Genomic DNA, 12,691 nt, shown 5'->3' with positions numbered 1-12,691 from the left:
GCCTCGGCCAACGAGCGCCCGCGGCTGGTGCGCACGTGGGGCTGACGCGGAAATCTGAATGGAGCTCGCGGGCCGGCGGGGCCGGGGCGGGGCGAGCGCGGCCGCCGCTGCTGAGGGGGCTCGGCTGGGGCGGCCCCGCTCCGCGTCCAGGGGTCCCGCGGCCTCGCCATGGGGCCCGGCCCCTCTCCTCGCCCGGGCCCCGCGCCACGACCGTCTCGCGCGGCCTTGGCCGTGCTGCTCTGTGCCGCCCTGACGCTGCCGCCGCCTGTCCGCGGCGCCGGCGAGCGGCGGCGCCTGGCGTGCTCCACCTGCCGGGGCATCGTGGACAGGTTCAACCAGGTGGGCCACAGGCTGCGGGCGGGCGGCCCCGCGGTGGGGCAGGGGTTCGCGGGGGGGCCGAGCAGCGGCGTAGGTCCGGCGGGCTCTGTGCCGGGAGGCCGCGCTACCGGGGCGCCTCCGCCGGAGCCGCGTTGGCGGCGCCCGGCCCTGTGATGGGGCAGCGGCGGCTCTCGCTCCGGAGCGGTCGCGGTGCTGAGGCGGGCGGGTGGCGGAGCTCCCCCGTCTCTGCCCCAAAGGCGTTTCGGTGCTTTTGTGCAGAAAGGCTGGCTCCGTTGGAGCGTGTCCGGCTCCATGGGAAGTGCTGGTGGAATGTCCCCGAACACTGACTATGTGCTGCCGCTCGCAGCCTGGGGCTGCTGCGCCTGGTGCCCGGCGCTTTGTGCTCCCCGTGCGCTAATCGGCTGCTGCGGATCGCCAGCTCACTCCAGCTGCCGGGATTTCTGCGAGCTCTCGTTTGGTGGCATTGGCTGCGTTTGGGGACAGCTGTGCTGATCGCCCTGGTGTACTGTTGTGTGCTTAACTCACAACGTGGCGCAGACTGGGCTGTTATCTAAACTGAATGAAGTACAGGTTCTGTTCGAATGATAATAAATAATAAATCTCCTGAGAACTTGAGGGGGAAGGGTATAAAGTTTCATACATGCATGAGTTTTTGTTCTGTTTTGTAAATCAAGACTGTAATATGGCCTTGCTTATGCATTAGGAAAATTTAATCATGTTGTGCTGTAACATACGCTCACTTTTCATGTTCTAATTAGTGTTGCTTTCACTCAGGAATTTGATCAGCAGCTTGAGAGCTCAAGTTTATGCATGGCGCTTTTCACAATTTTTATATAAGCATTTGTTATTGCCCTTAATTTTTGTTTAAAACAAACCCTATGTAATTTCTGTTATTTTTTTATTTGTAGGGTTTAGCAGATACAGCTAAAAAAAACTTTGGTGGTGGAAACACTGCTTGGGAAGAGAAGACACTGTCAAAGTATGAGTCCAGGTGAGCTGTCTCAGTACTTCTCATTCAGCTGCATTTTGTGTTCACTGTTTTTAACTTCACTATACCAGTGCTTGTTTGGAACTTAAATATTGAGCTTGGCAGCTAAGGTTTCTCTTGTCCAAACCTTAAATTCTTAATGATTATAATGCTACATTGCATTGTAATCTAAAAATTATAGTAAAGACTTGAAGACTTTATTATTGTCTTTATTTGTCTAGTTTCTGAAAGCAGCAAAAGTTAATTCTGTTATTAGTTGTAGGGTGTTTTTTCTATTTACCTATTAAAGTCTTAAAATGATGAATCTAAATAATGGTCTGTACTTTATTGCTAGTCATAAAAATTTCAGTGTACTGAAATACTTGATTTAGAATTAAAGCAGCATCTCCTCCTTAGAGTTGTCACTATTTCAGTGCCAAAGAGGAAGCAGATTACTATATGCATATCTGGTTAACCATGGAGAAGAGTAACCTGATACCTTTCTCCTGCATTTCAGATTCATTTTTTGTCTTAATTGGAGCACTGAGATGTTACTTTGAGATTCACAGGCTTGTAAAAAAAATATATTAAATTTATTGTTAAACATTCCAGTACTGCATTCCAGTTTTCTGGGAAGCTAAAAATCTGTCACACCTACAATCTGCAAATATAGGAAATGCAAGCAAGTCACAAGGTTCTTGTGGTCATTATTTTGGTTTGGGGTTGTTTTTTTTTGGCTGAAATAATGATTATTAATTCTTTACTCTGATATTTGATATGTTTTGAAACTAATTCAGGGTACCCCATAAGCTGGTGTAATATTCTCATTGAAGTCTGGTTACTCTGTCAGGTCTTGAATTGTATTGAATGTTTAAATTAAATTTACAGTTTTCCTTCTCTGCTTGTAGTGAAATTCGTCTTGTTGAGATCATAGAGAATCTGTGTGACAGTAGTAACTTCGAATGTAACAACATGGTAGAAGAACATGAAGAACTTATAGAGAAATGGTGGTTCAAATTGTAAGTATAATTTTCTTGGTGGAGTTCTTTGTGTCAATAAATTGCCTAAGAGGATGAATTAATAATGTTAAATCTTGTGCCTGAACAGTAGCAGTGTGGGTAATTCTTCATTGCCTTTCAAGAGTTGCCACTGTGTACAGCTGGTTTCAGGCTAATTTTTAGTATCATGTGCTGCTGTACTATGTTCTTTTTTATTTCAATTCCAGCAGTGTTGCACCATAGCATCTACACTTATTTCTTACACACTGTCTACTTACTTACCAGTGGGTGTCAAGGTAAACTAACATTGGAAAGTTTTGAAATTTAGGCCCTTGTTTGTTTCCCTTTGTCAGAAAAATGCAAGGGGCTCTTTGGTTTTTGTGATTTTTTTGGCTGCTTGTTTTTTTTTCTCTGAAACTACATTTTGTTCTCCTGGCAATCAAAAGAATAATTGGTGCTAATCAGTGTACAGGTTGAAGCTTTTGAGGGTGGTAGAGTATCAGCTCACTTTTCTACTTGCATTTTAAGTTAGACTGAGATTTGTGTTACAGCTAAGCTTTTTGTGTACCAGTCTTAAATATAATTAGTGCATGGATGGCTGTGTAACATTTAGATTTCTTAAAGTTTGGGTTTTTTAGTTCCAAATCTCATTTCTTCTAGGTATTTTTTACTAATTTAGACTGTCAGCACTCCTAATTAGCTAGAATTCAATAGGGTGGACTGCCATTGTAATGTTTCATAACTGGGTAAGGCTTTTTTATACTCCTCTTTCTTCTAAATGACTGCTTTATCCTTTTACTTAACTATACAGGATTGTATATATATTAACACATTGTGAGAGGAATAGAATAGCAGAGCAGAAAATAGAATATTTCAGTTGGAAGGAACATACAATGATCACTTAGTCCCACTGTCTGACTGCTTCAGGATTGATCTAAAGTTAAAGCATGTTGTCATTGTCCAAACCCCTCTAAAATGCTGACAGGCTTGGGGCCTCCACCATCTCTCTAGGAAACTTGTCCCAGTGTTTGATCACCCTCTGGGTAAAGAAATGTTTCCTAATGTCCAACTAAACCTCTCCTGGTGCAGCTGTGAGCCTTTCCCTTGTGTCCTGTCATTAAATACAGCAGAGATTGGCACCTCCTTCTCCCCTTTCCCTTCTCAGGAAGCTGCAGAGGGCAATGAGGCCACCCCCTCCACCTGCTTCTAGACAAGCACAGAGTCCTTAGGTGCTCCTCATAGGACATGCCTTCCAGAAAGGTAAACTATGCAACCCAGAGTCTTTAATTCAGCTAAAATTTGCAGAACTGGTCTTAAACCAGAAAATTTGACAAAGTAGACCTTCCTAAAATAATCTAAACAATTAATAAAATACATTGGGGTTTGGAGAGTTTCTATATTTAATAGACTTTTTGACTGCATGCAATTGATTGTTTGCAGTATCCAAATGTCATTTAGTTTCTGTGACAGTTTCCAAAGACAGTTTCTTTGCCCATGGATACCTTAGGCATTTTTTGCAAGTTGTTACATGAAGGGTGGTCGATCACTGAAACAGGTTCCCTACAGCACCAAGCCTGTCAGAGTTCAGGAGTCATCTGGAGGACACTCTTGCTCACATAGTTTCCTGTAGGAAGTCCTGCAAGGAGTAGGAAGCTGGCCTCAATTGATTTGGGCTATATGCAGTGCTCAAGTAGCACATAACTAACTTCTTAATTTTAAAAATGTCTTTTAAATAATACTTGATCAATACTAAAGAAAGGGAGCAATTTTAACCCTATTGTCAAGTTCCCAATAATTTAAGCAAATGTTAATATCTCTTCCAGACTATCTTCTGTATACTTGAGATAAAGATACAGCAATTATCTCTAAGACTGTCTAAGCTATATATAAACTTTCCCTAAAAGTAAGGTGTTTAAGAAAAGGGTTGTGTGCTTATATGAATTGATTTTATTTGTTGCTCTTACTTAACTTTTTTCTTAAATATAATCTATAAAATTTGGGTAGAACTTGTTAGTAGTATTCTATTTTAAAAGGTACAAGTTGGAGGACTTCTAGAAACTGATTCCTGAAATCTTCAGAAGAAATAGGTTTCTAATGTGCAATAGATTTCTCTCCTGTGTTGTGCTGGTTTAGTTGTGTGAGTTGGCTTTTAAAGAATCTTTGTTCTTTTTGGTTGTAAATTAATGTCTTTCATATACAGAAAGAAGAAGTATCCAGATTTGTTTAAGTGGTTTTGCATTGAAACAATAGAAGTTTGCTGTCCTGCTGGAACTTATGGACCAGATTGCCTTGGTAATTTCTCTTCTGAAACTTTCAGTAGCAGATAAGGTTTTTTTACCTGTTTCTTTCAGTCCTTACTGTCATGGACAAATACATGATATATGATATTTTGCATGGGACACAGGCTGCTGTGTAGTATGTACCTGCTTGCTGCCCCATAATTGAGTGGCTACCTTGTGAATATCCTTCCTGAATAAAAGTCTTCTGGGCATGTAGTAATGTGCAAAGTGCTCAAGGGTATGAGATGTGCAGAAACAATCAATCTGATGCTCATATCCACACCTGACACATCCTTAAAGGCTCTATGTAACATGAAGTCTGTTGTTTAGGTGACCTTGCAGAATCTGTGTAAACAAGAATTCTTGACCAGTTTCAAGAGTAAAACAACCCAAATGGTGCTGGGGTTTAAGTGAAGAAACTTACAACTGAGGATCAGTTAAAAAGGCAATGAGGAAAATTGCGTAAAAGTATGTGGGAGGTGAAAAGTCTCTGCAAAAGTGATAAGAGATATTTTGGCCTCTGAACCTGGTAAAATTTATAAATCTGTAAAACTGTGCACATTGTTAAGAGATTGATTTTGGCCACTTAATATATTGGTAAAAATTAATTCTCCATTCACTATTGATCTAAATGATAGCTGGAAATTTTTACAAATGTGATATGAGCTTTCTTAGAGATCAAGAAAAAATAAAGATACCAGTTTAATCTGGGAAGCTAGGAAAATAAATAAAATTCTGAGACATGGTCTTTACCCAAAATCAAATTGATAACTGAACTTTCCTTGAGATTGTTTTGTGTTTCCCTTATACTTGAATATATTATTGAGCATTGCCTTATTGCAAAATTTTTTGGTTATTCTCAAGAGTGGAAAAGACTCTTGGAAATTATATTCTGCTTTTGTGTGACATTTAAAAATTAATTTTTATTTTATTTTCTGTGAAGGGGGAGGGACTTCAGGTGTTTGTGTCTGAAAGTAGAAAGTTATTTCCTTAAACATCTGATTTAAAAATAATTTTGGTCCTTTTTTAGCTTGTCATGGTGGATCAGAACGACCTTGCCATGGAAACGGCCACTGTGACGGTGATGGTACCCGAGGTGGAGATGGCTCATGTAGCTGTAAGAAGGAGTACACGGGACAGTTTTGTCTGGACTGTTCTAGTGGTTACTTCAGTTCCTTGAGAAATGAGACACATTCTGTTTGTACAGGTAACAAAGTCTTAACATGTGTTTGTATCTTTGTCTTAACTACTTCCGTTTTTGGCAACAAAGCTCGAAACAGTTGAAACTAACAAATATAAAAACAAAACATGTTTGGTCACTCAGCTTTAAGCATAAAAGACGCGTTAGTAAGTACTGTTAAAATCTTTAGGTGAAATTACTACATACTAGACTGCTTTAAAAGCTAGGTTTTCCTCATGTCTCAGATAAGCTTAAATGGAATAAATAGGCATGGAAACAGTTGATCTGTACTGCAAACTACTTAGATTCCAGTTAGATATGCCTAAGTTTAATTTTGATCCAAAGTCAGGTCATAGGAATAAAATTTTGCATTGGTCAGATTTTTGAGTTGTTTTTAGACTCTTGCAACAGCTACATCCTGACCCTGGGGTCTAATAAGATTGTTTTTAAATAGACTGTATTGGGTTGTTTTTGGGGTTTTTTTTATCTGGTTGTGTAGTAATTTTTCTATATGATTTGTTTTAGATTACAATATATAACATACATGTGTTGTATAGAATGTATTATATATGCATGTTTTATATATATGTCTACAATATGCATATACAGCTGCACATATATATTTCTAGGATTTTTCCTTCTGAAGTTCTTCAGAGTTAAATCACTTCACACATTGCTCTCATAGCTAGTTGTAAATGTGAGTAGTGTGAGAATTCATTTTGTAGAGAAGTGCAGAATTTGATGTTTAAACTCATGTCCTAGCCTTGAGGGGTTAAGCTAAGTTTGCCTTCCCGATCTCCTCTTTCAAAATTTTTTAGAAATTGGACCTACCACTTGTAGTCATTTAGAATTTCATGACAGTGTTCTCAGTGGTGCAAATAACTCATAATTGCTAGGTTTGGTTTCCAGGGCTATTTTTGAATTTTGAAATTATTTTGGTCAGATAGCTGCATGTTTCTAAATTAAATCTTGACCTTATGGAGGTGCTGTCTTGTGAATGGGAGTTTCAAGCTACTAAAAAATTATGGCTTCCAGTGAATCCTAAATAAACTTGTCTCTGAGAGTTTGTATGCCTGAACTTGTCTTGGGATCTCTGAGCAAAACTCAGGTTGTTGTTTTCTTCTCTCAGCCTGCCATGCTGCCTGTAAGACTTGTACTGGTTCAAGTAACAAGGACTGCCAAGACTGTAAAGAAGGCTGGATTAAAAATGAAGGTGGAGCTTGTGTGGGTGAGTAACGCTTGGCAGACTTCAAGCAAGTTTTGTAGTAACAATGGCTAGTTAGATTAGATGACATCGCTTCCTATTTTTATTGTATTTTATGGAAATGATCTGTCAGTTTAGATGTCTACAGTTTTATTAGTCTCTCTCTTCGTAACTTGTTTCATGTTGCAGGAAGGCAGTATTTTCTCACCACTGATTGCCTGATGATGATAGTTATCTTTATCATACTGTTCACTGTATCTCTTTAGTTTAGTGGAATATACAGAGCAGCAAGTGGGGTGTTTCTTTTTGGTTTCTTTTTAGTTGAGTTTTCTTGGTGCTTGTTTGAATACTAAGCAATATCTTGCTCTTGACTTAAGGTATTTTGTCAATTAGTAGAAGGTTGGCATAAACTTAACTATGTATTTTATACTAATTGCACATTTACCTTCACATAACTTGGTCCTAAGTGCTCAACCTTAACAAAGTTCAAACACTTCACTAAAAGCTATGCTTGCTAACTTCTGTTGTTGGACAGAAATAGTGGGAGATAGTGAGCTCTGTGCTTCCATTAATCTCTTACCTGTTTCTATCTTAGCATTTAACTTGATTTATGAAGAGATAAGAGTGAAACACTTCAGGAAAAATGCGAACACTAAAAATATTCCCAATGCAGGAGGGGAGAGTAACACAGTCTGTTTTAAGTGGTTGAATGTGACCGTTTAAAGACCTCTAACATAATGCCCAGAAACAGTGTCTTAGAAATTATATAAACACTGCGTCCTTTACAAAGTGCCACAGAGAACTGGGCTTGAATTACAGGTCTTGCAATACCTGCTTAGGCAACTACTGAACACTCCCAGGGCATTTTTAAGATGCTTTGGTACTGTTTTTCTGTACAGCTAGGTCTTTTTTCAAATAATTATTGCCACTAATGAACTATAAATCAGTTGAGTAATCAGCATGAATAATGGGTGCAGCAACAGGATGAGAGTGACAGCAATGACAGGAAGATAGGGACTGAAATAGCCCTTCTTTGTTTGAAGTTTTTAATTTAACTTTCCTCAAAATCATAAGGTGTGCATGTTTTAACTCTACAGTAGACTTGATTTTCATCTTGGTCCTAATCATCATCTGGTTTGTTCCAATTTACTTTGTGTAAAATACTAAGAGTTGCATGTATTTGCATTAGTATAAGTTTTTAGTCATATAAAAAGGTTCTGTAACTTGGTAATGTAGGAATACAGGAGAAAATAGTGTTCCAGAACTATAGTCTGTGTACTTATTTGTTATATTTGCATAAATGCATGACTTGAAAATGACAAGGATTGCATGTATCCTGGAAGTTTATTTAATTTGAGCTCTTGAATTTCTGATACATCTTTTATTGTCATCACAAAGCATATGGGGATCAGTTTTGATTTTCTAATACAGGTTTAAGCTGAGCAAAACAGCGTATGTTACCATCCTAGTTCTGTGTCTACCACGTTGCATACCTGACCCCAAACTCATCCCAACAACTGTTCTCAGTGCAGTCGGTTTATAGGATTCAAGTGTTAATCTTGCTGTTTAATCATGGCTATTTTAGGTAACTTGTCACTTTTTATCTTTCAGATTTAGATGAATGTGCTTCTTCTCCTTGCAAAGATCACCAGTATTGTTTGAACACAGATGGATCTTTCTCATGCAAAGGTTTCTTTTCAATCTGCTATTGTATTTTACTGTCTAGAATCCTAAACTAATGCTAGAGGTAATGCTTAGAATATGCATAATAGGTATTTGGTGCTGTGTTGTCTGATCCTCACTCGGCATGGGGAGGATGGGGTTGTCTGTTCTGGACAAGAGAAGGCTTCAAAGCCTTTCAGTACCCAAAGAGGCCTACAACAAAGGTGGAGAAGGACTTTTTACAAGGGCATGTAAGTAGACAAGACAAGGGAGAACAGCTTCAAGCTGAAATAGAGTAGGCTTTGATTAGATATTAGGAAGAAAATCTTTGCTATGGGAGTGTTGAGGCATTGGTCCTGAGAAGTCATGAATGCCATGATCCTAGATGTTTTCAAAGACTGCTTGGAGGGGACTCTGAGCTACCTGGTCTAGTGAAAGGCATCCAGATTATGGTGGGAGGTTGGAACTAGATGATCTTTAGGGTCAATGTCCAGCCCAAGCCATTTTATGATTCCTTTGTGTGGGTAAACTGTCTGACTTTAAGGGTGGTATTTTAAACCCCAGATATACATTTTTTTTTATGCATACAATATTTTATCTTTAGCATGTGATGCCAGCTGTGTCGGTTGCACAGGAGAAGGTTCTGAAAAGTGTAAGACCTGTGCATCTGGATACATGAAGGAAGATGAGAAGTGTACAGGTTGGTGGATTTAGCAGTACCTGGTAGAATGCTGGCTAGTTCACTCTTGGTTAGCCATGCTGAGGAGCTAATAAGTACATTCGGATTTGTGTGCTTCAGCTTTCATGCCTGTCAAAATGAACCCAGTCGTTCTGGTATTAGCTGCAAGGAGCTTCTCAATAACCTCCTTTATATTACTGAGCTAATATGCTTGACAAGGCTTAAAGTGAGCCACTGATACAAAGGAGCAAGGTGTTTTATATTAGGTTCAGGAAACAGCTGTATGAGTCTTTTGTCAGTTATTTACCACTTTATCAGATCTGTGTTTCTATTCATTTTGTAACAGAAAGGCATTCTGATAATCCATCAGTGTCCAAGTTCAAAGATATTCATTCTTATAGAATTACAACGTGAAATTAGACTTCCTCTGTGGGAAATAGCAGAACATATGCATAACCTGAAGTAGCTATTAACTGTGATGATGTAGTATTTACAAGCTCTGTTCCCTTTAGCTATACTTGAATGGCATAAATAGAAAATTACTCTGGGGGAAATGTTAAGTAGGTTAAGACAAATTGCCTAATTGTTACAAATATAACTGCTTGACATGTCTCCATAAGGGACCTGCAAAACATTAAAAAACAACAGTATTGTGTGTTACCTGAGTAACTTTGAAACAGTTCAAATAATGAAGAATTAGATTATTTTAACAGAAGTTAAATCTCTTGCAGCAGCATTCTGCTCATCAGTGTTCTTCATATCTGAATATAATTTTGTTTATATGACTGAGCACAAATAAGGTTTATATCAAAATAACAGCAGTGGACTCTTTCTTCCCCTGTGCTATCTGTAGATATAGATGAATGTAACCTTCCTGAAAAGGTCTGCACAAAAGAAAATCAAGACTGTGTTAATACATCAGGTAGTTACAAGTGTGTATGTTCAGAAGGGTTTGAAGATAAGGATGGAAGCTGTGTTCAAACTGTAAAACCAGGTAAGTAGCTTTTCAGGGACATTTTTTTTTAAAAAAATGCTGTATCAATAACTTGGAATTTTATTTAAATCTAAGGGTCTAGTTACTTGTAAACCCCTCTGTATTATTTCTCATCTTCATACAGGCTGTATCAATAGTTTATAGTGTAGACCACACTCTGATATGTTTGTGGGGGTTTTTTTGCTTAAAGATAATTATGTTTTTAAACATTCTGTTCTTGTGTTGCTACATTTTTGCTTAACTCAAGGTTGTTGTTTTAGGTCACTTAAGGGTTTGGCTTTGTTACATAAAATGAGCTAGCAAATTTCTGCTGTCATAAAAATGAATTTGTCCTCCTCACTTCTTTCCTTTATCATTAATTGTAGTGACTTAAGGATTTATCTGATTGTATGCAATTTTCAACTCATTGAAATCTCAGAAAATTGCAAATGAAACAAATAACTATGAATTCTTTTTGCTGGGTAACAAAGCTGAATGTTTATTTTTGTAAGTGCCAGAGCTGGTGTTAAGGTGAAAATGGAAAAGACATCCATCTGTCAGTCATAGAGAACTGTTTAGCATCACTTAAATTAGCCCTTCAGTAAAAAAAATCAACTATCAATTTTCTAGGATGCATTAACCCATACAGACAAAACTACATTAAATGTTCCATTACCCCATCTAAGCCTCTTATACAATTCCCTAGAGAAAGATGGGATTATTTTGCAGTAACAGCTGTAGAAAAATAGATGAGAGACACCTAATTTCATACCTTTGTTTTCTTTCCACTTTTTAGCTTGAGTGTTTTTTTTGTTCTCACATTTCTATCCCCAAGACTGATTTTTTTCATCCTGTACTAATAAGTTGTAAAGATGGATGTTGCATTGATTTTTCAAGGCCACTTAGTTCATTCCTTTTACTCTCAGTGCTTACTGCTATTATTCCTTTAGAATCAGTTCCATACTTCTCTGATACAGATATGCAGGATATCAGTTACTACCTTTGTTAATGTGGTCTGACATTTTGAGACTAAAAGTGAAACAAAAAGTTGACAAATTGGCTTAGTTTTTGTTTTTTTGTTTTTTTGTTTTTTGGGTTTTTTTTTGTTTTTTTTTTTTTTTTTTTGTTTGTTTTGTTTAGATAATGTTTTTCCCAATAGAATAAAATTGCTCTGATTTTTTGAAGGTTGTTTTAACATCTGAGCTGAGCAGTTTAAAAAACAATTCAGAGTAAGACTTGCCCTAGTTTTCCAAACACCGGAACTACTGCTGACAGGTTGTGTAAAAGGAGGAAATTCACTGTGAATAGCTGAAAACAAAAGCCAAGAACAGAAGTGCTTGTGCTGATTATTCTTTTTCCTTCCACTAATAGTATAGTACCAATTTATTTGAAAAATTTTGTTTGTATATAGTAAAATAAATAAATACAAACTTAGGTTAGGTGAATGATGCAAGTAGGTGTTAATTGCTTCTCTAGTCCTGATAAATGTGTTAATTTGGGTTTCTTTTTAAAAAAAATCCTAATTTCAAAAATCATAGTTTTATATATATAATTAATTATATATATATAATTGATAGTAGATTTGTATTCTAATTGTGATTTTAACTTCACAGGAGGGGAAGTAGAGAGTGAAACAACTGAGCCTTCACATACTGAACATGTTGACTTATGATCTGCATTCAGAACCAAAAGACATTCCTATCTAAAGTTTTAAATTATTGGACTAAGCCTCTGCTAGCTGACATACTGTGGAAGTGGTATGAAATACACAGGTTGCCATTAAGACTTTGTTTTTTCAGTGGTGACAACCTGCTCTTTAAGCTGCATTTCTTTTTTCTTAAATTCCACTTTTTATATAATTCTTCAAAAACAGCACTCTAGTTGGGTTACTATAAAATTTGAATGAACATAACACTGTACCCAGCAACTGTAAACAACTTGCAGGCTTCTCATTCTAGTGCCTACTGAAAGCTATTACCTTCTGGAAGAATTTAGTTGCACTTCATAATTCAAGGAAAATTTAAACTGAAGTTTGATGTTTCTAATCATGAGAAATATTTCTGTAATTGAAATACAGTTTTTGGAAATTGTCAAAGGGAATCTCTCTGGGGGGGAGGGAAGCACTGTTCCCTTAAACAAAATAGAATGCCTAATATTGCATTCAATAAAGGTTTATTTTGTTCGAATGTGCCTTAAAATTTTTAAGATGTTAATACCTTGATGTGTTGTCATGCCTATTTTTCTTCAGTGAAAAAATCCCAAAACTACAAAATCAACCCAAGCAACCCTCAAAGAACCAAAACCCCAGAGCCTTTTGAACTGAATTCTAGCACTCAGTTGTATTGGAACATACATGAAATAAAACCCCCAACCCAACAACATCCCCTCTCTCACACATGCTTTCCTCTAA

General features: G+C 37.8%; 1 protein-coding gene across 1 annotated transcript; it reads left to right on the top strand.

The window, feature by feature from the left end:
- The first annotated feature begins 40 nt into the window (after positions 1–40).
- On the top strand, positions 41–12,467 carry CRELD2 (cysteine rich with EGF like domains 2). The gene is made up of 10 exons (XM_079304932.1): positions 41–339; positions 1,248–1,330; positions 2,215–2,325; positions 4,505–4,596; positions 5,614–5,790; positions 6,893–6,991; positions 8,579–8,656; positions 9,234–9,329; positions 10,162–10,302; positions 11,895–12,467. The coding sequence occupies exons 1-10, from the start codon at positions 169–171 to the stop codon at positions 11,951–11,953; spliced, it is 1,107 nt and encodes a 368-aa protein (XP_079161058.1). The 5' UTR covers positions 41–168; the 3' UTR covers positions 11,954–12,467.
- Positions 12,468–12,691: the final 224 nt, after the last annotated feature.

This window comes from Erithacus rubecula, assembly GCF_903797595.1.
Source record: "Erithacus rubecula genome assembly, chromosome: 4".
In the NCBI taxonomy this organism is placed as follows: domain Eukaryota; kingdom Metazoa; phylum Chordata; class Aves; order Passeriformes; family Muscicapidae; genus Erithacus; species Erithacus rubecula.
The sequence above is the reverse complement of the archived record's forward strand: the minus strand, read 5'-3'. Positions and strand labels throughout refer to the sequence as shown.